The following is a 26029-nucleotide window of genomic DNA, read 5'->3' as shown; positions in this document are numbered from 1 at the left end:
GCATACTAGTGGAAAATATGAGGGGTGGTTGGGGGAATCTCTCCCGATTTATTGGAAACAAGTCAAAGCTGTATAGGCTTACAAATTCCTCGCATAAATTTGTATTCTGTAACACATCAAATTTTTCCAAATTTCCAATCAACCAAATAAAAATAAGTCAAAACTAAAGGGTGAAATTTGCAATTTAGATAAAAAAAAAAAATTATTTGAAAATAAAAATTCAACACATGAAACTTTTTTTTATATATATATATTTATTTTTAAAATCAATTTAAAAACATTTATGAAGTTAAAATAGTTGTGGAAAATTCTATAATTCTAACCTTGTAAAGAGGTCTTCAATTTCCCATTTCCTCGTCTCTAGTGCCTATTGGTAATTTACTAATTTGCCGACGTACCCATTTCCTCATCTCTATTGCCTATTGGTAATTTACTAATTTACCGACATATATTGCGTGGGAAGCATGACCAGCCATATCTAATACGAGGACATAGTTTAGTAATCACAATTACCTACACTGTTTGCAGTTTGCACACATAAGAAGAAGAAAAATAAATAAATAAAATCAAAGTGACTTTAGGCAGGGTTTTTTCCCCTATGCATTTCCTAATGGGCTAGAATGCAATATGAAAAACAGTAGCAGTTCATTTTTAGGCTACCGTCGGTTTTCAGGCCCCTTTTAATGTTTTGTTATTCGAATGGAGTCAATGGACTACATACGTCACTTGTTTTATTAAAGTGTTTGGATTTTACATGGGTTATGAAGGTCAGGTTTTTGGGTTGCTCTTTTATCTTGGTTGCATTTCAGTTAATACATTGAGTCAGTCAATGACCCGAAGTAAAAAATAATAATTCAAGTAAAGTTGTCTTTAGATATAGTGCAGTGCCATACTGAATTCAACGTCTTTGACAGAGCACACGTATTTGACTGTCAATAACACTTAGGGTCTGTTTGGATACAATTGAAAATTGAAACTGAAAACTGAAAAACACTATAGCAAAATAATTTTTAAATGTGTAAATAGTACCATGAGACCTATTTTTAATGAAAAAGTTGTTGAAAAGTAAAATTTGTGGATCTGTGAACAGTACAAGATATGCACTGATGGGCTGAAAAAAGTTTGAAAAGTCCAACTTTGCGGCTATGAACAGTGCATGAACAGTAGCCGCAAGTCTCAAAAACGCGTGAAAAAAAAAAAAATGGAAAAATGCAGACGCAACCATTTCAGCCGAATCCAAACGTAGCCTAGGACAACATTTTTTTTTCCCGTTGTTGATGACTTATTATGATTAGAGCAACATTAATTTCACCTAAAGCTAGTCCATTTTTATTTTGCACCAATCAGAACAAATTATGTCAAGAATGGTGAAAAATGTTATATCCTTAAGACTGATTGATGACAACATGCCTCCTCCAACTGGCTACAATAGAGCATTAGATGGGTTTTGCCAGCTTTATCACTAGTGGAAGATAATTCTGAGAGGTATGAGTATCAAGTCATAATTGGGCTCCCCTTGGTTTTGTTAGTGCTGAGGAAGATGACTTGGTTCAATGGATTTTGTCCCCCTAGTAAATAGATATGGTACAGATTCTACACAAGTACTTAAACAAATATTGGCCAAGAGATAAACCCAACCTGGTTTCATAGAGAAGCTCGGAGCTTTTAAGATTCTACAATTGAGATAAGCCAAATTCTCTATCCAGTACCCACAATTTATCCTAAAAAATTTGGAGGATATATTCTCTCTATTGTGATGCATGGTACACTCATCTTGCATACTATAACGAAAACGAATTCAAAATTGTTTAAAAGGAAAAGGTGATGTTGCATCTTTATCCTTTGTAACAAATAATAGTGAAACTTATAGTATATCAATCAACACTAACTCTTTTCCATGACCGAATAGTTTGGCTTTGGTATAGTGGGCTATTATCATTTTCATACAATGAGGAAAGAAGCTTTATAAGTAAAAGTGGAACATCTATTCGCCATGATCGCTTCTCCTATAATAATAATTAAAAAAAGAGAGCAAAAAACTGTTTTCTTTGGCCCCCTTATCGTCTAAACGGTAAACCCTTCCAAACATTTGAATTGAAACATACTTTAGGCATTTGATAATTTCCTAGCTTGAGTTGAAGAGATGCATTGTTTTTTAGAACAAGCCCTTATTTAAGATGTATTTTCTTTTCGTTATGAATAATATATCAAAAAAAAAAAAATTTGAGTCCTCAATTACTTAATAATTATAATGATCAAGCCTAAGTAAAATTGTCACCACTAATTCTGTATTTAGAAAAAGAAAAAAATGAGCAAAGTTTTATTTATTATTTCTATGTAAAAAGCAGCTACTTGGTACAATCAATTTTTTTATTATATAGTATATGATAGAATTTATTTAATATATGATATTATTATACATGACAAAGGAAAATTTGGTTTGTGTATCCATCATCACTTCTTTAAGGAGATATATCTACCGCAGGATAACTTTTGTTATAAATATTCTTATTATATGATATTATTATTATGTCATGGAAATCCAACCATATCATAGCACATGGAATTTCAAGAATCACAAGCATACATGTGCGGCAAGATCTGCAAGCCCAACTTTGAAACAGAAAAAGGGCCATCACCCATTGACCCACTGTGAGATCCCCTTGGATTCTAAACACATTCTATAGTGCCCAAAAGATGTGACTATGCCAACGAAGAATCACAATGAGTAAAGAATGCCAACTGAAAGCGAAAGATGAAAGATAAAAGAAGATGATTGTCTGTAAGAAAAAGAAACCAAGAGAGACACAATCTTCTTTTTCCCAACTAATCCTATCTTAAAAAGTACCAATAATGAAAAATGAATAAACAAAAAAATTACAAGTTAAATGGCTGAGCTATCCGAGCTCACCTTTTCTTCTTGACCAACCAATCGGGGTTCAAAGATACAAAATCAATCTTTTGAACCCATTACTGCCAGTATAAACAAGTTAATGTCATTGGATGCTCTCTGCGTCCGAGACATTACCATCTAGCAATTAGTCTATAAGGAAGAATCCAAAGCCAATATTTAGTTTCTACCTTATGCCAATACACAAATGAATATGGTTGTCCTAATCCTAACAACTACTTAAAAATTAAAAAAAAAAAAGACTCCCTACAGTTCTAGACCAAACATGTATATGATGATGAAGATGGTAATATTGGGGCATGAATTGAAAAACGAAGCAAAGATGGTTAGTGGAACAAGCTTTAACATAGCTCTATATGCCTGTTCCATGTATGAATGGATCCCCATGCTGAATTCTTGGATTCCTTTCCCTTGTTATTCTAGCTGATCAGACATCCTTTTGAATCATATCAGTAACTTAATATTCTTTCCTTATTCACTTTTTTCTCCTTTTGCTTGTGACCCTTTTCACCATTTTATCCATGTTGTTAGTCTTGTAAGAAGACATTGTTTTTTTTTTCCTCCAATGGAATTTTAAGTTGATGAATTCTGTTCAGAAGCTGTCCCAGAGGCTTGTGTAGCACCTGCAGCTGTTCCACTCACCCCTGCTGTTGATGTTGCACCTATTGCATTTCGTATGCAAATTCTATGGTAAGAATGGATTGTATTTTACTTAAAAATGAACACTGGAGACTGGTTTAAGATATATCACCTGTGCTATTAGTTGTTGGCATTGAAGAAGGAAGAGAAAGTATCCCAGTAGAGCCATAGTTCTGAGGCAAATATGGGTACTGTACCATTTGGGGATATTGAACTCCAAAACCCTGAGCCTGGCTACTTTGTGCGTATTGTGCATAGAATGGGTAAAAATTGTGGTACATCCCAGGTGGTCCTGCTGCCCCAGAGGTGGCATAATAAGGAGAGAATTGTTGACCCCCATAAACACTGTAATAGTTCTGTAATATTGACATCAAACTCAAAATCAAGCAATGTAATGTAGTATTTACCATTTGCAATATATGCACACACAACTGTACTAACCATAGGATACATAGCATCTTGGGAATATCCAGTGTACCTGAAAGTTGACCAAAAAGATTTTTAAAGGGTGAAAAAAACACAGATTGATAGGGAATAATAACAAACCAATGAATAGAACAAAGTATTAATTAGTCTAAGATTTTTTCCTAGGATCTTTCTAGCTTACCCATAAGCTGAATAAGGAAATGTGTATTGACCAGTTGGTTGATGGTAATATGCAGATGAGGATCCATGATAAGCAGGTGAAGCTACCAAGCCAGTTGCCGGTCTAAACCTTCCTGAACCTGACATTTTAATTTAAAACAAAATCACTTTTTTTTTTGGGGGGGGGGGGGGGGGGGGTACCCTATGGCATTCAGATCCATATATATTTATAGCATCAAAATACATATTCAGTGAAATCCATTTGCAATAGCTTGCTAAGGTTGAAATAGAGACTGGAATGATAATGAGCATGTTGTGTTGGATACCTATAATCCAACATTACTCATTTCGACATTGTCTCATGAATCCATATCAGATGAATACTTAATGATCATTGACCTTGGCTACAAAGTTGATATTGGAGGTGTCCATTAATTGTCTATATGTCATTTTCCCAACAAAAAAATAAAAAATAAAAAATAAAAAGGGAAAAAAGAAATGAGAAAGATGGGAGACCATGTTGAGGAGTTGGTGGACGAGTCTTCTGGGCACCAAGAGATGCAAGATTGCAGTTTGCTCTCCTTCCATCAATCACGGGAGATGGGTTTTGACATGCTCTCATGGCTGCCTCTGGATCCTTAAATGTAACCTAAGAAACCAAAAAAACAAAATAAAGACCCGGTTTTTTCTGATCAGACAAACAAATGAAAAAAACATAGATATAGGCAAACGCCATTGGAAAACTTATAAAGGATCCAAAGAGGAAAGGAAATGGGCTTACAAAACCGTAACCCTTGGATCTCCCAGTGTTTTTATCCGTGATAACAACAGCCTCCAAGATCTCACCAAACTGCTCAAAATACCTTCTCATTGTATCCCTTTGAGTCTCCCAAGCCAACCCACCAACAAAGATTTTGGTTAAGGTTGTGTCATTGTACTGCCCCGGATTGTTGTTGTTACCACCCACCATCTGAAATTGCCTTTGTTGAGACATGAAAAATATCAAACACACACAAAAGAAGCAAAGCAAAAGTGGCAAAAACCCCCCAAAGGAAAGGCAAAGATAGAAAAGAATAAGAATGAAAACCCAGCAGAAGAACAAAACCAAATGATCTCTCTCTCTCTCCACAACCCAAATATAGAGAGAGAAGAAAGAAAAAAAAAAAAAAAGAGGCAGAGATTTTGGTAATTAAAAGCAGAAAGAGCCAATTTGTTTTTTTGAAGATCACATCAATGAAATCACAAACACTCGTGCACTTGCGATTCCGTTTGTTGTTGTTGTTGTTCTTCTTCTTTTAACTTCGTATATATATATTTTTTTGGGTTTAGAGAGAGGCCTATAATAACTGCCACTTTTTCCACAAGCACAACAACAACAACAACTCCTCAGATTCCTCAACGATACTCCGTAACGAGAATATGATTACTGTTGAGGTTGGAAAGGAAGGGAAAGAAAAAGAAAAAACTATCTAAGAAAAAATATTTATATACAACACAATTAATAATGTTATATGACACAGAGAAAGAGATTATAAAGAAAGAGAAGGAGAAGAAGAAAAAAGAGGAGAGCGACAAAAAAGATAGTAGTGGGCACCCACGACAATAGTAAGCATAGAGATAGAGAGAGAAAGAGAAGGTGTCCAATGAACATGCACTGTATTAAAGACTAAAAGACGAACCTTTTTTGCTGTATCACCACTTTCTCTCCGCTATAATATTGTTGTTGTACATGTTAAATAATAACAATAATATATATATATATATATATATATATATATATTTGTGGGAGGTGGGTCTGCTCAGTGCTCACTGCTGCCTCTCTGCCTTTGCATTTGCATTAGCATTAGCGCTATACAACAACTACTACAACATTCCTGTGCTTCGCTGTATTCAACCTTCCATTTTTTCTCCTCCAACCTCCTCTTGTTATTGCCTGCCTTTTCTGTTTATGGCATCTGGTGGGGCTCAATGCTCCAGGATATGAATGATGCCCCTGATAGACACACACACACACACACACACACGCACTCTCTTTTCTCTCTCTTTCTCTGTTTGGTCCTGTTCAACTTCCTCTCTGAAGCTGCAGCAATTCTCTTAACCGAAAAAGTACAAGAAATGGGGTTATGTTTTGGTGGGCCAAAACTTTCTGGCACAACCTTCTAAACTCTCTCCCTCTCTCTCTCTCTCTCTCTTTTTTTTTTTTTTTTTTAGTATTAAAAAAATGATGGGTAAATAAGTGAAATTAAGCTGAGAGTAATTCTGGGGGCACCTCAGGTTTTGATAATTAAGCAGTGTCATTCCCTGAATTTAGCCCCAATTGAAAACTCAAAACTACCCTCTCTTTTTTTTTCTTTCTTTTTTCTCACTAAAAGTCTAAAATGGGTGTAAACTGTAAGGCATTTACTCACCTTAACCTATCTTATCAACGTCCTAGATACACCAAAACATCAATCGTGGTCCATGGCCCTCCTGCCTTTTCCAAATTTGTCTATGGGGGTCCCCTCTCTTATCTCTAATTAATGGTTTTCTTTTTTTTTTTTGGTAAAATAATTAATGGTTTTCAAAGTCCTCCTAATCTAACTACGTACGTTACATACATGACACTCACTTGCACTGCATTATCATTATTATAATTAGTTCTGCAACCGCGTGAGACAGAGTTGTCAACAGCTGACCTTAAGCTTGGATTAGGATTTAAAATTCGAGTTGACATGTATAGAAATATGACTTAATTAATTATGAATAATGTTAGAGATTTAGACTATTTTACAATTTTTTTTTACAAACTACTGACGTGGTGAGTGATTATTAGTAAATGAAAAAGTAACATTAATGGTGGATTTAGATGAAAACTAATAAGAAGTTAACCATATTAACATTTTATAAAAATGTTATGAAATAATTTGTGATTTTTACAAACTGTTGACGTGGTGGGTGATTATTGGTAAATGAAAAAGTGATATTAATGGTGGATTTAGATGAAAACCTATAAGAGGTTGGTCACATCAATATTTTGTAAAAATATTGTAAAATAGTTTGTGGTTGTAACATTACTCATTAATTATATATCATGATAAAGAATATTAGGGACATTTGCGGTGCGGTTTTTAGCTAATTTAAGCACCGCACTTTTGTAGTGCAGTTTGGGCAAAACTATAACCGTACTACACCTTAGTTTTGTGGTCACATGTGTAGTGCAGTGTGGTTTGGTGTGGTGTACAAATACAAAAAAAAAAAAAAAAAAAAAAAAATACTACTAAACTTTTGAACTTTTGATTTTGTGAGAGTGAGAGTGAGAGTGAGAGTGTGAGATGGAGCATTTAACCAAAATGAAGTTTTTTTATTTAACGGAGTTCGAATTTGGTAAGGACGGGGTGTAAAACCCATGTTTTACACCATCCAATAAGAGATTGTCATATCATCATTTTACTTAAAATTCAATACATCCTACCATATCTAATAATATCTCAATAAACTCTCAATTTAGTTGGATTTATATATGAATATTATAATTGATTGGGTATGGTTGTACATATTCTTAAATATGTGAATGTGATAAGATGATGTAGTATGTTGGGATAGGAGAGGTAAAATATGAGTTTTATACCACATCCTTACCGAATTTAATCTCCTTTTAACGTGAAATGTTATTTATTTATTTTTTATTTATACAAGATAGATCTTACCATACCTAATAATATCTTAATAAACTCTCAATTTAGTTGGATTTATATATGAATATTATAATTGATTGGGTATGGTTGTACATATTCTTAAATATGTGAATGTGATAAGATGATATGGTATGTTGGGATATGAGAGGTAAAATATGAGTTTTATACCACATCCTTACCGAATTTAATCTCCTTTTAACGTGAAACGTTATTTATTTATTTATTATTTATACAAGATAGAATTTCTACTATAATTTAATCTAAGTATATATGTGTGTGAAACTTCTTCTTGGAGACTTAAATCTCGACCTTTACCCCCACACCCCATAAGCATTTATATTTGCGGAGTGACCACTACACCAAGGGTGCACGGTAATATTCTTTTAACGTGAAACTTGAATGTACTAAAACTAAGCTGATCACTATAATATTAAATTATTAACAATAATTTAATATAAAATAAATATATATGGGTGTAGCGTGGTATAGTTTTGTTATCATAAAACCACACACCACACCGCAACACTACCACTTGCGGTGCAATGCGGTTATTCCATTTCGTTGGTTTGGGTGCGGTCTTGTACGATTTGGTGAACACCCCTAAGTAATACCATTCTGAATCTCAACAAATATTATAGACCTTGTTAACAAATATGTAGCTTAATGGACACTTTTTAATGGTTTTTAACATATTCATTTTTTTTTTTTTGGTAGTGTTTTAACTTAAACTGTCCACTTTTGATAATTGCCCTCTCTATCCATCAAACCAAGACCACAATTGAATTTTAGTGTAAGGAGAAATTGAATTTCAAATCTGTCATACGATTAGTTAAGCTAACTATAATTCACAATAAACTCATATTATTGTATTGAAGGCAAGTAGAGAAGCAATAATATAAGGAGGAAGGAGAATATTGATTTTTGAAGACGGTGGTGGAAATATAGGGGCACCCATTTTGATTATTTTAAAATGAATTTTTGGAATAAAATAGTAAGAAAAGGAGTAGCGTATTTAATGATCAAATAAAAAAATAGGGAAAAACAAGTGGTAAGCGTGTTAGCGTGGTATGCGGCATCTAAAATGGTGAAATGGGATAAAGATTAAAGTGAGGGGGGGAGGAGAGAGAAGAGGTAATTAGAGATCTCTCTCCACCAGACATAAATTAAAACACTGAAACCGAATCATGACTGTCGCTACCACACAACGGCTTTGGACTGTCGAAGAGATCGGTCAAACTTCTCCTTTTTTTAATCATCATTTTTCATCTTCTTCTTCTTTTAGTCTCTTTTTTTTTATTTTTATATCATATTTATTTTTATATACATATTTTTACCACTCTTTCCTCCTTTTCCTTATTTAAATTTTATTTTTAACACTCTCCCCTCCTTTTTCTTAAATTTTATTTTATATTTTTAACACTCTCTCTTCCTTTTTCTTAATTTTTATTTTTTATTTTTTATTTTCTTGGCTGAGCTTTTCTTTTTGTTTATTCACATTTTTCTCTTTTCATTTGTCGGCTCTCTTGGCGGCTATTTTTCTGTTCTACTACTACAAGCACTAGCTAGCTGGGCTTTGGACAGTGGGTGTGACTGTGTGAGAATTGAGTTTGCTAATTTCTAGTTTTTGTTTTTGTTTGTTTGTTTTTTTTTTTCTTTTTCTAAACCAAACTTTCATTAAGAAAAAACAAGAACAGACAACAGGGTCTAATTTCCACATACACTGAGAGGGAAGAAAGAACTTTACAAAGTAAGAAATAAAAAGCATCAAAAACCAACATTTAGCAAGGACATGGGCGACCCCATTAAAATCTCTACTAATCATATGAAAGAGCAAATGGAAAATTACTTTCTCAAGTCCAGAACATTTGAGAAAATGTTGCAAATGGTATCAAAGCACAACTTTGAGTCACCTTTCAGCACGATCTCAGGAAAACCCTTCTCCCGTAGCCAGCTGAAGAGCTTAGAGAACAACAATTGCTTTTTCCATTAAAGGATCCATAGCTGACTGCTCTTTATCGATCTCAGGCTTTGATGATCATATATACCTCGATCATTTCTAGCCACCATTTCTAAGGTTGAATTCTTTTTTTTGTTTGTTTTTGTTTTGCTTAGTGCTAAAAGGTTGAAAAGTACATATCATTTCCCGCAGTTGATCATGTAACTTACACAGTGTGAAAGTTTGGATGGACATATAATTTTACCAAACCTGTTAATCCAATTAAATAACAGTTTAATTACATGTATGTCTTAAAAAAAAAAAAAAAAACTTAATAATTCATTCTTTTCTTATTACAGAGAATGTCTCTCTTGATATTAACTTTATCAGACTTCCTAAACAGGTGCAAGATGGTTTTCATATCATCATATGAGCATCACATGTACAAATAGTTTGTACCAGCTTTTATAATAATTACAAACAAAATAATGATCGCCTTTGACAAAACTTGACAACTTGTTTGTGCGTGTCACATATTGCGTTTGAATTTGAATGTACATCTATACATATGATTAGAATATAAGTCATTGGTTTCCACAGATGATCTCAAAAATACCCCTAAAAATGTCATTTATATAGCTTAAAAAAAAAAGTAAGAAAAAAAATTTGATTATAGCATAAGCCTACAACTTTACTCAATATATTTTTATTGAATGTGAATTTTGACAAATCAACCATTGAATTACATTTTTTTTTTATATCTTTCATGTTTGCAAAATTTCTAAAAGATCAAAAATTAATAGCTATGTTATCAATCAAATCATTAAATTTTAAGTTTTTGTAGTCTAAAATTATGTATAAAAAATAAGTTTATAGATCAAATAGTAAATCCGATTGACATTAAATTTTACATGTGTATTAAGGATATAAGGAACATACAATCTAATAGTTAGATTTTCAAAATATGTAGACATTTTTATTTTTTAAGTTGGAGTTGTAGCTTTATGCTACAACCAAGTTTGTCGCCGAATTTTGTCCTTAAAGTAAATATAGACAAATAATTAAATAGTAGAGTATTTGATGTCTACTTAGGTGAAATATAAAAAATAATCTATTATTATAGTTTAAGTTGTTAAATATTAGCATTGATACATTATATTGATGTAAGGACTCAATTTGTAACGATCTCAAACTGGTATTGGGTTCGTACGTTAAAGGCTCAAACAATAAAATTTGTAGAGCGTGGGTGTCCAAGAACTAGGTTAACTCTAAAAGAAAAACGATTAAACCTCACGTTTATAGATGGATTAGCATTGATATAACAATTAGTTTTTCTTTGAAACAAGTTCAGTTCTTTTGTTCCTAAGGCTTTCTTCTGAGTACTCTTTGTTTTTTTGATGTTCCGATCCCTTTCCTCAATGCTCTTTTTCATGTTATATACTGCCCTCTTGATATCATCTTCACCACACAAGTGTAAGTTGGGTTCAGGGGATCTCTTTCTGTCCCATCTAACACCTTCTGGAACCTCCAACTAGTAGCTGTAAGGCTGCTTCATCACTGTTCAGGCATCACCTTCACATTAATGCGGCCAGAGAGTTGGTTGAGAGGCAATTAATGCGGAGGCAACTGTTGTTATAGATATTTGTTTGCATTTTCTTTCTTACCCTTGGTCCCATATCCCACTTTTAGTGGTAACGTAGCTCCGAAGTACATTTGTAACAAGATGGCGTTCTGGTCGTCCTCGGACGAATACTGAACTCACCTTACGTGATATCTACTCTTCCTTTCGTTTGGTTACTCTTATAACCTGATATGGGCCTCCTCGGACAGATTTACGTCCTCGGATGGGTCACAGGCCCAATTAACTTGACTTTAATAATTTATTGACTAACCGGCCCCCACAGTTGAATATGCTTGTATAGATACGAAAGAAGGAAGCATAAAATAGGAACACAAGAATATAAGGGTTACGTGGTTTAGCCTTACAACTTACATTCACGGAGGAAACCCTTAAAGACTACATTTTTATTATATAAGAGTGTAGTACAAAATCTGTGTTACAATGAACCATAACATGGATATATATATATATATATATATATATATATATATATATATAGTATATTAAACCCTAGACTAATAGGCTTTTAGTACAAGTAGAAGACTTGGCTTGCACACAAAGTAAAATTAGGCTTAGGCCTATCCTAATAGGCTAATATATGTCTAAATTATAGTTAATATTATATTATTAGAGTTAATGAGATAAATTTTCATTTATGAACTTATGAAAAAATTGATTCACCAACCATGTCTTGTAAAGAAATTTTATATTTTTACTAAGAAATGCGCTATATATATTTATCAGTAAATTATAAATAATAATTTAATAGCTTATTAACTTATTTACAAGTTCAGACAAGACAATACACGATCAGATTGTAGGTGGGCAAAATATGGATAAGTCCCGCCCACACAAATCTATATAAGTATATTTTAATACTTATAAACCTATAAATGTATAATAAGTTAAATTGTAAATTACATCCCTAAAGTTTGAGGGTATTTGGATTTTATATCTTGAAATTTCAGAATTTGAATTTTATCTATTGAAATTTGAGGGTGTTTAGATTTTATACCCTAAAATTTTAAAATTTAGATTGTATCCTTTAAAGTTCTATTATGTTTGCATCAGCAGCCCCTCTGTCTATATTTTTTGTTAAATGTCACATAAACTTGCTACACGTATTTAGTTCATCTAAAAAAAATAATACCACGTCATTTTATTATGCTTTACCATTTTTAATTATTTAATTTTTTTAGGCTACAAAAATGATGTGAAAAATCCAAACATCTCAAAACTTCAGCGGGGTAAAATTTAAATTCTGAAACTTAAAGATTGTAAAATCCAAAAAACCCCCCAAAATTTAGGGGTATAGTTTACAATTTAGCCTATATAATATTATATGCATTCAAATCTATTGAACTTTATACTCATGAGCTTGTTCATATACACATTATGTTTACTCGTTTAATAGTTAAGTCTAAATTTAGGCTTGGGTTGCGTTTGACATTGGTTTAAAAAGCTAGTTTTTTTTATTATTTAACTTAATTTTGCTACTATTTATGAGTTCCATTGTACTTTTTGATTCTATTCATGATTCACACTGTATAATTTCAACTACTTTTTAGCTTTATTTATAGTGCTTTTAGCAAAAAGTTTTTAAATTGTTCTCAAATGGACTCTTGATATTGACTTTTTTTCCAAAATAAATGAATATAAATATATATTTTAAAGGCAAAGTTGTTTATTAAGAACTCAATTCATTTATAACCTTACCTTAAATAAATGAATAAAATAAAAACTAAAAATAACAATAAAAAAGTAAATGAGGTTTGTCAAATGTAAATAATGAACTCCACTTAAGGAAAAGTTAACTCTCCTTTTACTTCGTCTACTCCGCCGTGGGGTTTCACGAGTGTCCTAAACTCATTTGTTAGAATTTAGCTGGGCCCAAGTTGATTTGGAATGACCCTTTTGCCCTCCCATAAATTTTGGTTTTGTTTCAGGCTTCCAGCTGTGGGTCTTAGGTTGGTTATTATTAATTTTTTGGGTTTTAGATGGCTGACTTCATCAATTTGGTTTAGATGTGTTGCTGCGTGGCCATATTAATGGGCCTTGAGATTATCTTCGTGGGGCTCCTTTGGTCATCCTTATGTGCTGGTTCAACCCAAACTTGTGGGCTGTGCTTGCTGGCTTTGTGGATCCAATTTAAATTTGGTCCAAGTGCTTATTTAGTTAGCAGCTCGGTCTGAATTTATGGGTTGTTGTCTGGGCCAAGTTGTGGGTCTTACTTCTTGATTCCAAGGCCCCAATTTATGGGCCTTTGATTTGAATGGTTGGTGACTCATAGGCTATTTTAATGGGTTACATAACTTTTTATTGATGAGACGAAAGTGCCGTCAACCCCTAATAACTTTGACAAGTCTACGGTGCCATTTTAGTTTATTGGGCCACTTTGTCTTCTCCTTTTTTTTTTTTTTTTTTTTTGAACATTAGCTACAGTACCAAGCAGCATTGTATAGGCGTGTCAATGTTTAACCCAACTCGCAAACACAACACGAATCCGACATAGGTTTTTTCAAGTTAGGGTTGGGTCTTAATGGGTTTGGGTTATAAACGGGTCAACCTGAAAGTGACACGATAAGAAACGTGTCACAAGCAGGTCAACCCTCGTAACCCGCAGTAGACACGTTTGACACGCCAATTTATTTGTGTCAACCCGAAATGACCCAATTAACACAACCTGTTTAACTCGTATAACAAATAAATATTTATTTTATTTTAGATTTGTCAAATACCTTTTATATCCAACATATATTTTAAATTTAAAAAGAAAAGTGAGTAATTACAAAAATTTACAAGGGATATAATTGGAAATTAAAACTTTACAGACCCTAGAACTACTAATACTTTTTTTTTTGGCATAGAACTTGCACAAATGAAATTGGATGAACTTATGGAAGATGTTATGAATTTGGACATCAACAAAGAATCTATAGATAATAATCGTGGTCATAATCAGGATTAGTCTATTATTTGCTCAAATTCTTTTAATATTGATACTTAGCATTTGGCGAGTTCCAAGGATATTATATTTTTGTTGAACTATGTTATTTTATTTTTGTTAAACTTTGTTATTTTAAATTTGGGTTGAAGTATATGCACTTCTTTTGGAGTGTAAAGAACTTATTTCTAGATGAATGTTATATTTTTGTTGAATGTGGGTTGAAGACTTGAAGCGTATGCATTGTTTTTTGGGATGCAAAATAAATTATTTTTAGATGGATGTTATATTTGATATTATGCAGGTTGAAATGTGTTGTGTTATATTCGTGTCAACCCAACACGACTCGTTTATTAAGCGTGTCAAATGGGTTGGGTCAGGTCAACCCTTCTTATTAACAGGTCGGGTTAGGGTTAAAGGATCATGACACGATTATTAAATGGGTTGGATTAGGGTTGAGCCATTTAGTCGAATATCCTATTTCGACACGACATGAACCCAATACGCTAACCCCAATTGACACCCCTGGCATTGTAGCTACAGTAGCTACACTTTTTTTAGTCTTCCTTTTTTTTAGTCTTCCGTTTGTCCATTTTTTTATTTTTTATTTATTTATTTTTCCTCAATGCCTCTACAGTGCCATTTTGGTTTATTGAACCACTTTGTATTTATTTATTTATTTTTTCAGTCTTCCGTTTGTACTTTTTTTTTTCTTTTTATATATATTGTTATACTGATACAATAAATTCACAATATTTTCACAATTATTAAAGTGTCAATTTCTTATAAGTCAAAATAATAAAATATGAAACTGTGACCAACCACAATTGAAAATAAATGTTTTGTGAAAATGTTGTGACACTTATTGGATAAATGTATAAAAACTACAATACTTTTGGTTTGTTCAATATTTACTGTTAATCTTTTTTTTTTTTTAGTCATCGGTTTGTGCTCTTTTTTTCAGTCTTCCGTTTGTACTTTTTTTTTTCTTTTTATATATATTGTTATACTGATTCAACAAATTTATAATATTTTCACAATTATTAAAGTATCAATTTCTTATAAGTCAAAATAATAAAATATGAAACTGTGACCAACCACAACTGAAAATAAATGTTTTGTGAAAATGTTATGACACTTATTGGATGAATGTATAAAAGCTACAATATTTTTGGTTTGTTCAATATGCACTATTAATCTTTAATCTTTTTTTTTTTTTTTTTTTTTTTTTTTTTTTTTTTTTTGCAGTCATCGGTTTGTGCTCTTTTTTTCTATATATAAAAAGAGTGAATAGGCTCATGAATAGTGTTACAAACCGTATTTTTGGTTTAGTGACTTGCCTTTTTCCTCCTTCAAGTTCACCAACTTTGTTTTTTTTTATTTTTTATTTTTTTTATTTTTTAAAGGATCTTTATATGTTTACTTTTTACTTGTAATGTAAGCTTACATTGTATATACACAAAAAGTAGCAAATATTATATACATTTGCAAAAAAAAATTGTACAAATTTTGCAAATGTGTACAACATTTACCAATTTTTATGTGTTTACAATATAAATTTACATTGTAAATGCAATGTATATTTCTATATATATTGTGGGGCCCAATAATTTGTGGCCCTAGCCCATTCATTCGTTGGGGCCCAAGGCCCGAGCCGAGGAGGGTTATAGCCCAGGCTCGGTAGAATAAGTACAAAATAGTCTTGGGACACAACCGAGGACGATTCAGTCCTCGGCATGTCCGAGGTCTCGCTGGAAGGAAGGGCAAAAACGGTATAGGAGCAGCTTGGAAAAAATCTAAAATATCTAGGTCAATAAAGAAGGATACGTTGGAAAGTGTAACGACCATGGAAAGCTGCCCTTACTGCCATTCAATACTCTGCACCTGACAGAGCCATACTCCTCAGCTTTTACAACCACCCCCAACCACTCTGGGTATGGGCTGATGGGACAAATATCTGTCCTGGAAGGACGAACCTACACGTGGACGAAGGATAAGGAATACATGCTAGTATAAAAGGAAAAGTAAGCGATCCAAAAAGGGGGCTGGGAAAAATGGCCAAAAACCAGAGCCTCCCAGCCCGCCTTCAGGAGAAAGACTCCTAGGGCGAAAACGACTTAACCATGTATGAACACCACGAAAAACCCACCGTCTGGTGACTAAGGCCTAGCCTTTCAAACCCACGCTCTACAAATGATATTGTTTGGGCCTTTTTACGTACGAACCCAACACTGTTACGGGTCGTTACGAATCGTGTCCTTACAATTGGCGCCGTCTGTGGGGAAGGCTTGTGTGTTGGCATAAACGGTAGGTCGAGACAATTCCCTTGTCATTTCTAACAGCCGGTTATAGTGTTCTAGCGTAGAGTTCCACTAGGGGCTATGATTCTTGACTAGGGGCTACGATTTGTAGCGTCAATCGCATGGATGGTTCTAGGGGCTTGGCCGAGGAGCCAATCCCCCTAAAGCCAAGGCCCCATGCCAAAAACTGAGTTTTGGACAAAACCAAGGTATTGCATGGTCCTCGGACTCAAACCTATGGGGAAACCAACTACTTAGATGAAAAAACTGAGTTTTGGACAGAACCAAGGTATTGCATGGTCCTCGGACTCAAACCTATGGGGAAACCAACTACTTAGATGAGAAAATTGAGTTTTGGACAGAACCAAGGTATTGCATGGTCCTCGGACTCAAACCTATGGGGAAACCAACTACTTAGATGAAAAAACTGAGTTTTGGATAGAACCAAGGTATTGCATGGTCGGTCCTCGGACTCAAACCTATGGGGAAACCAACTACTTAGATGAGAAAACTGAGTTTTGGACAGAACCAAGGTATTGCATGGTCCTCGAACTCAAACCTATGGGGAAACCAACTACTTAGATGAAAAAACTGAGTTTTGGATAGAACCAGGATATTGCATGGTCCTCGGACTCAAACCTATTGGGAAACCAACCACTTAGATGAGAAAACTGAGTTTTGGACAGAACCAAGGTATTGCGTGGTCCTTGGACTCAAACCTATGGGGAAACCAACCACTTAGATGAAAAAATTGAGTTTTGGACAGAACCAGGGTATTGCATGGTCCTCGGACTCAAACCTATGGGGAAACCAACCACTTAGATGAGAAAACTGAGTTTTGGACAGAACCAAGGTATTGTATGGTTCTCGGACTCAAACCTATGGGGAAACCAACTACTTGGAAGAAAAACTGAGTTTTGGACAGAACCAGGGTATTGCATGGTCCTCGGATTCAAACCTGTGGGGAAACCAACCACTTAGATGAGAAAACTGAGTTTTGGAAAGAACCAAGGTATTGTATAGTCCTCGGACTCAAAACTATGGGGAAACCAATTACTTGGAAGAAAAACTGAGTTTTGGACAGAACCAGGGTATTGCATGGTCCTCGAACTCAAACCTATGGGAAGGTCGGCTACTTAATAAAAATTCTAAGTTGCTCAATCCTCGGGTCAAATACCAGAAAAGGTTAAAGCTTTGAAAGTTGTTAGGAAGATGGTGAAACGCCCTATTACTCAGCAACCTGGAGGAGCTGTTTATTTTTGGGTTATATGTCTTCGGATGATTACCTCCTACACCGCACCGAGCATTCAGTTGTCATCTTGACTATTTTGGGGTAAGTGTTGTTTTCTCAGGTTGGCATTATTGTGCCAAACAACTCTATTAAATTCATGATAATATCTTTTCCTTAGCAAGAGTTTTGACCCTAAGTGTCATTTGTTCAAGTCGGTATTATTGTGCCGAACATCACTCGTAAGTTCATAATAGCGCCTTTTTCCTTCATAAGGGATTTCGGCCCTAAGTATTGTGCTCTTAGGTCGGTAGTATTGTGCCAGACCGCCCCAATAAGCTCATCATAATATCCTTTCTTTTTCTTCTTAATATGGGTTTCAGCCCTAAGTATCATTTGTTCGATTCAGTATTATAAAGTCGGATAGTTTCAATAAACACAGAGTAAGATCTTTTTATTAACTAGGATTTCGGTCCTAGACATCGGTCAAAGTGTAAAAATAAAAAGAATTCACAAGATAGTATGTCTATTCACGGCGTAACCATTTCAGAAATAAAGAGATAGAACATGTGAAATAAAGCAATAACGACTTTTATTAATATAAAGAGGTATTACAACGTATAAAGAAGGGCTTAAACAAGCCTATACAGAAGGTGGATTACAAAAAAAAAAAAAAAAAAAAAAAAAAACAACAACAACAACAACAATAAGACAAATAAACAGTCAGATGTCTTTTTAAACTCGTTTCCGAAGTCCTTCCAAACTTTGCCCCAATAGCGCTCATATTGAGAGGAGGACCTTCCTTAGAGAAAGAAGGAGGAGAAGAAGAGGAAGAAGGAAAAACATCAGGATGGATCTGGTAGTGGAAAGAAGAAGAAAGAGAGGCAAAAGGAGGCACCAGTGAACGAAGAGAGGAAGAAGCAGGGGCACTTAGTCCCTGTGTCAGTCCTGACTCCTAACACGCTGGTGCCATGTTAGCTATGCTCATGAGAGAGCGGCTGGTACTGATAATGGGTGACCCCAGCTCAGTCGCGCCGAAAGTTTGACCTGACGAGCCCCTGCTTCGGATTTTGATTGAAAGGAGGATGAGAGGTATCTTGAGTCTCTCTCATCTTTGCCCTGACCGAGCCATTTTGAGTTTCGCAAGAACGTAGCATTTCTGGGAAGGGTATGGTCTCTTCATTCCTACTCCTATCTTGGAGTTATCACGATTCAAGGTGTAAACAAGTGGATAAGGGAAATTCTGAAGGAGGCTAAGGATTTTCAGATTTCAAAAGGATTGAAAGGGTTCTGTGTAAGTGGGGTAACCTTTTGCTTTCCTTCTTATATGAGGGGCAAAACGGAAGGAATTTAATTTACCCATATTTCCAAGAAAATCGGTAAGCGAGAATATACCCGTTCCGCTTCCCTACACCGTCAATAACCGTCGAATTTAAATGGTCTCGTAAAGGGAAATCATTAAAGACGCATTTCGGATAAACCAAACGGCAGGAAACGCATTGTGAACGAGCTCAGAGGAATGTCTCGTAGCCCGGTATGTTTCCTGGGTAAATGAAGAGACACCAACATTAATGAAGGACAGAGTTAAACGAGCCGTAATAAAGGCTTGGCATTGCCAAAACCCTCCTCTCCGCCCAGAAGGTTGGACAGCAGGGTTTTGAGGGGCTATTGTGGGGCCCAATAATTTGTGGTAAGTACAAAATAGTCTTGGGACACAGCCGAGGACGATTCAGTCCTCGGCATGTCCGAGGTCTCGCTGGAAGGAAGGGCAAAAACGGTATAGGAGCAGCTTGGAAAAAATCTAAAATATCTAGGTCAATAAAGAAGGATACGCTGGAAAGTGTAACAACCATGGAAAGCTGCCCTTACTGCCATTCAATACTCTGCACCTGACAGAGCTATACTCCTCAGCTTTTACAACCACCCCCAACCACTCTGGGTATGGGCTGATGGGACAAATATCTGTCCTGGAAGGACGAACCTACACGTGGACGAAGGATAAGGAATACATGCTAGTATAAAAGGAAAAGTAAGCGATCCAGAAAGGGGCTGGGAAAAATGGCCAAAAACTAGAGCCTCCTAGCCCGCCTCCAAGAGAAAGACTCCTAGGGCGAAAACGACTTAACCATGTATGAACACCACGAAAAACCCACCGTCTGGTGACTAAGGCCTAGCCTTTCAAACCTACGCTCTACAAATGATATTGTTTGGGCCTTTTTACGTACGAACCCAACATTGTTACGGGTCGTTACGAATCGTGTCCTTACATATATATATATAAAGAGTAAATGAGAAAAATTACAGTAATTTCGCTATAGTAGTTTTGGTTTGTTTAACTTTTATTGTTTTGCTCTTTTTTTTTTTTTTTTTTTGGTGAATGCATAAAGTTGTAGTATATTTGCTATATTATTTTTGGTTTGTCCACAATAATTTTCACAACACTTTCATAACAAATCAAATATGGTAAATTTTTATTAATTCTAATTTAAACTTACCAATGAAACTACTTTTTTGCCTACCAATAACAACTTGTAATAATCTACTGTGGGCGCCGTTCGATCAATAGGCCCATTAAGGTCAGGATTGTTGGGCTTGTGGCCCATCCGAGGATGCATATCCGTCCAAAGAAGCCAAGTCCAGTCATAAGGTAATTACTGAAGGGGGTGGTAGTCAGTATCACGAGGGTGAGGTGCTGTATTCGTCCGAGGACGCCATACTCCTCGACACTGTGCGTCCGAGGACGAACAGGGCGCGGTCTTGTGGCAGCTGGGCCTCAGAATTATGTCACCAATGCAGATAGGATCACAGACCAAGGGTAAAAGGGAAAAGATAAACAAATATCTATAGCCACAGCTGCCTCCGCATTAATGACTTCTCAACCAACTCTCTGACCGCATTAATGTGGAGGTGATACCTGAACAGTAAGGAGGCAGCCTTATAGCTGCCCATAGGAAGTTCCAGAAGGTGCTGGATGGGACAGAAAGAAATCCTCCGAACCTAATCTACACGTGTGCGGTGAGGATGGAAGGCAAAGGGTGGTATATAAACTGAAAGAAGAACATACAAGAGAGGGGGGATCGAAACAGAAAAGAAAAAAGAAAGAAAGAAAAACACAGACAAAAGAAAAAGAGCAAAAAGAGAGAAAAAGAACTGTACCGATTACCAAAGGGAACAATCGTTGTACCAACTTAAGACTTTCAATATACGTGGGAGTAAATCTTTTCATTATACAAAAGTTAACCTAGTTCTTTACACCCACGCTCTACAAATCATATTGTTTGGGCCTTTTTACGTGCGAATCCAACACCGTTACGGGTCGTTACAAATCGCGTCCTTACAATTGGTGCCGTCTATGGGGAGAGCTTGTGTTAGCTTAAAGGACTTCCGGTGCAACGTTTCTGATGGAGGAAGTGGGTCCACATCACCCCGCGGTGGGACCGCATCAGGAGGATGTCAACCTGCACCAGGAGGAGTCAAGGGGCTCTCAACACGGTGGTCCTCGAAGGAGTCTTGAACGGGGAGAAGGCTATGAAGGGAGTGTACGTACAACCCATACAACCAGGAGCCACTCTCGTGGGAAGAGTCACGTCTCCCACGCGAAGTATGATGGGAATCTGCAACGTGAGATTGCAGATTTGAAGAGAGAATTGCGCCATGCACGGCGAGAGCGTTCTCCACCTTGCTCCGAGCCATCGTCTGAGGAGTCGGATGAAGCTAGTTATAGGCGGAGATCGAGAACTCCACCAAGCGAGACTTTCTCCTATGAAGAGGAGCACCGCCATCGACGTAAGCGTAGAAGTCCAACTAGCAGGGGCTTGGGAAACAATGCCATGAACAAAGCCTTGAGCCAAATTTCCAAGTCGCCCTTTACGAGAAACATAGACGATGCTACCCATCCTCAGCGGTTCCATCAGCCTACGTTCTCTCTGTATGATGGCCATTCAGATCCGGTGGAACATGTAAGCTATTACAGCCAGAAGATGGCTATTCACTCCAGGGATGATGCTTTGATGTGCAAGATTTTTCCATCGAGTTTGGGTCCGACGGTGATGAGGTGGTTCAATGGCTTAAGGGCCAATTCTGTTGGATCTTTCAAAACACTGACTCGGGCTTTTGGTGCTCGTTTTATTACATGCAGCAGGACTCCTCGGCCTTTGGGATCCTTGTTGACTTTGTCTATGTGAGAGGGCGAGACTCTCAAGAGTTACTCGGATAGGTACTGGGAAATGTTTAACGAAATAGAGGGAAAGAATGATCATGTGGCTATAACCACTTTCAAGGCTGGTCTCCCAGCTGATCACGATTTGAGGAAATCCTTGACGGGTAAACCTGTCATTAGTGTGCGCCAGCTGATGGACAGAATAGATAAGTACAGAAAGGTAGAGGAAGATCAACTTCAGGGGAAAGGAAAGGCCAAGGTGATCCCTCAGGAGAGGAGGGATTTCAGGTCGGACCGTTATAATAACAGCCGATCACAGAGGGATTTTGTTGGGCAGTCAGGCTCGGCGGACGCTCAGGTTGTTAATGCAGTATTTCGGGAGCCCGTTCAGCAGGTTTTGGAGAAGATAAAGAATGAGCCATTCTTCAAATGGCCGAACAAGATGGCGGGAGAGCCTAGAAAATGCAACCCGAGTTTGTATTGCCATTATCATCAGGATCATGGGCACACGACGGACAACTGTAGGAATTTATGGGACCACTTGGAACAGTTGGTCCGTGAAGGGAAATTAAAGCAACTCTTGCATCACTCTAGTGGAAGGGCGAGCCAAGCAGGTTCCGAGGTGCGTGGGGACGCTTCATCAAGGCTCCCCCTGGGTACGATTAACGTTATCTTTACGGCCCTGGGAAGGACTGGATCTTGCCCCTTCAGAGTGTTGTCGGTGTCCCGCTCCCCAGCCGAGGATCACTCTCAAGCATTGAAGAAGGCCAAGAGGCGTGTCCCCCTGATTTTGGGCTTTTCAGATGAGGATATGGTTGGGACCATACAGCCCCATGAGGATGCCTTGGTGGTAACGTTGAGGATTAGCGGGTACGATGTCAGAAGAGTGATGGTTGATCAGGGAAGCGCTGTGGATGTGATGTATCCAGATTTGTACAAAGGGCTAGGTTTGAAACCAGAGGACTTAACAACCTATAATTCCCCTCTAGTAAGTTTTGAGGGAAGGTTGGTCACTCCCATGGGGCTAATCAGGCTGCCCGTGCAGTCAGGTACGGATGTGGTGGAGGTGGACTTTATTGTCGTGGATGTTTTTTCTCCGTACACGGCTATTGTAGGCAGACCTTGGCTTCACACCCTTAAAGCGGTTTCGTCCACTCTACATCAGAAGGTAAAGTATCCATTTGGAGACCAAGTGCTGGAAATAGTAGGGAGTCAGGCGGCTGCTCGGCAGTGCCTAGTAGCGGCTATACAGCATCGGCCAGAAGCAGAAACCTCGGCTACGGCCGACAATGAGTTATAGCAATTAAAGTCCCCAGTATCAGGCTTAGACGTGCCAGCCAATGGGTAGAGTGTGAAAATTTGGAGAAGGTAGTTGTTGCTGATGATCCAGAAAAATTCTTCCAGATTGGGGCCAATTTGCCTTTGCAAGAGAAAGCGAGTTTGCTGGAATTCCTCCGAGCCAATGTGGACGTTTTTGCATGGGACCCGTATGAAGCCCCGGGGGTGGACCTGAATTTCATTTGTCACCGACTCAACGTGAACCCTGCCGTTATGCCCAGGAGACAGCCTCCTCAGCGACCATCGAAGGAGCATGCCGAGGCGGTTAGAAGCGAAGTTGCCAAGCTTAAATAGGCTGAGGCTATCAAGGAAGTTTTTTACCCTCAATGGTTGGCCAATATGGTGGTAGTAAAAAAGAAGACAGGAAAATGGCGGGTGTGCGTGGACTTCACGGATCTTAATAAGGCCTGCCCCAAAGATCCATTTTCTATGCCGAAGATCGACCAGTTGGTGGATACGACCGTGGGTCACCCCAGGATGAGTTTCTTGGATGCCTTTCAAGGGTATCACCAAATACCACTGGCCGCCGACGATCAGGAAAAGACTGCTTTTGTGACCCTAATTGGGAATTACCATTATAAAGTGATGCCCTTCGGCTTAAAAAACGCTGGATCTACCTACCAACGCATGACGACGAAGATGTTTGAACCACAACTGGGTAGAAGTATTGAAGTTTATATCAATGATATGGTTGTGAAAAGTAAAGTAGTGTCCGAACACGTGGAAGACCTCACGAGTATCTTCGGGATACTGAGAAAACACAAGTTGTGCTTGAATGCTTCGAAGTGCTCCTTTGGTGTAGGTTCCGGGAAATTCTTGGGGTACATGGTGACCCATAGAGGAATTGAGGTGAATCCAGACCAAATTAGGGCCATTAACGATTTGCAAGCACCTCGGAATCCAAAAGAGGTGCAGAAACTGACGTGGATGACTGCCGCGTTGAATCGGTTCATCTCCAGGTCGGCTGAGAGGTGTCGTCCTTTTTTCCGCCTACTACATAAGTGGCAAGGATTTAAATGGACTGCGGAGTGTGCTGAAGCGTTCCAGCAGTTGAAAGATTACTTGTCCAGGCTGCCTATCATGTCTAGCCCTGAGGTGGATGAGGTGTTGTATGCTTATTTGGCGGTAGCCCCTTATGCAGTTAGTTTCGTCTTGATACGAGAAGACAATGGCGTCCAAAGGCCGGTTTATTATGTAAGTAAATCCCTCCATGAAGCCGAGGTGAGATATCTGTCGATAGAAAAGGCTATACTGGCGGTAGTTCATGCAACACGCAAACTTCCGCACTATTTTCAAGCCCACACTGTGGTTATCTTGACCTAACTGCCTCTCAAGTCCATACTCAGAAGTGCTGACTACACCGGAAGAATTGCCAAGTGGGGCACGATTCTGGGTGCTTTTGATATCAAATACATGCCTCACACTTTTGTAAAAGGTCAAGTCCTTGCCGATCTGGTGGCTGAATTCGTTGAGTGCCCAGAGGAAGTTAATAGGAATCAAGATCACATGGATGAAAAATCGGTTGGCCTAATATCCACACAAGGAGAGTCTTTATGGAAAGTGTACGTGGATGGGGCTGTAAACCAACGGGGAGCAGGATTGGGATTGGTGTTGATATCCCCCGAAGAGGTCATCATCAAGAAGTCGTTAAGACTAGGGTTCTCGGCTACTAACAATGAATCAGAATACGAAGGTTTGATAATGGGAATGGGTATGGTCCATAAAATGGGCGGAAAGTCAGTGAAGTTATTCTCAGATTTGAGATTGGTGGTCGGCCAGGTGAGAGGAGAATTGGAGGCCCGGGACCCGAGGATGCAAGGGTATCTGAACCGGGTTAGACGTCTACGAACGAAGTTCGAGTCTTTTGACTTGTTGCATATTCCTCGAGGTGAAAATACCCACGCTGATTCCTTGGCGACCCTTGCCACCTCCTCAGTACGAAATTTTCCTCAGATGATTATCATCGAAGACCTGTGTACCCCTACCTCACCAGAGAAGGAGGTTTGCCAAATCAGACAAACTAATCCGTCGTCAAGCTGGATGGATCCCATATTAAAATTCCTTGAAAGTGACGTATTGCCCGACGATAAGGTGGAAGCTGAGAAAATACGAAGGAGGGCTCCTCGGTACTGGTTATTCGAGGATAAAAAGTTATACAAACGGTCCTTCTCTGGCCCATACCTGCTCTGTGTGCCTCCTGAGACAGCAGAGTCGATACTGGAGGAATTGCATGAGGGCATTTGTGGGAGCCATACAGGGGGAAGGTCTCTATCATGTCGAGCCCTCACACAAGGTTATTGGTGGCCAAATATGCGGAGGGAAGCGCAGGAGTACGTCAAGAAATGCGATCAGTGTCAAAGATATGCTCCGAATATCCACCAACCGGGAGGAGTTCTTAACCCTCTCTATAGCCCTTGGCCTTTTGCGCAGTGGGGGCTGGACATTGTCGGCCCTTTTCCTAAAGCCATAGGAAACAAGAAGTACCTGCTGGTCGGCACAGACTACTTCACTAAATGAGTTGAAGCTGAGCCCTTGGCGAACATCAGGGACGTAGATGTGAAGAAGTTTGTTTGGAGGAACATTGTTACACGATTTGGTATTCCCCGAATTCTTGTCTCAGATAATGGACTCCAATTCGATAGCAATGCCTTTAGGGATTATTATTCAGAGCTGGGAATAAGAAATAGATACTCC

At 37.6% G+C, this 26029-nt stretch overlaps 2 protein-coding genes across 2 annotated transcripts; one reads left to right on the top strand and one right to left on the bottom strand.

Moving 5' to 3' along the window:
* Positions 1–2756: 2756 nt before the first annotated feature.
* Positions 2757–5651, bottom strand: LOC126696844 (uncharacterized). The gene is made up of 6 exons (XM_050393569.1): positions 4917–5651; positions 4652–4784; positions 4158–4275; positions 3992–4028; positions 3663–3906; positions 2757–3573 (listed from the first exon to the last, which is right to left on the bottom strand). Exons 1-6 carry the CDS (start codon positions 5127–5129, stop codon positions 3485–3487), a joined length of 834 nt encoding a protein of 277 aa, XP_050249526.1. The 5' UTR covers positions 5130–5651; the 3' UTR covers positions 2757–3484.
* Positions 5652–22064: 16413 nt separating this feature from the next.
* Positions 22065–23297, top strand: LOC126696418 (uncharacterized). Its single transcript, XM_050393165.1, has 2 exons — positions 22065–22391; positions 22494–23297. Exons 1-2 carry the CDS (start codon positions 22065–22067, stop codon positions 23295–23297), a joined length of 1131 nt encoding a protein of 376 aa, XP_050249122.1.
* Positions 23298–26029: the final 2732 nt, after the last annotated feature.

This window comes from Quercus robur, chromosome 8, assembly GCF_932294415.1.
Source record: "Quercus robur chromosome 8, dhQueRobu3.1, whole genome shotgun sequence".
Classification (NCBI taxonomy): Eukaryota; Viridiplantae; Streptophyta; class Magnoliopsida; order Fagales; family Fagaceae; genus Quercus; species Quercus robur.
This window is presented reverse-complemented; position numbering and strand designations above follow the sequence as displayed.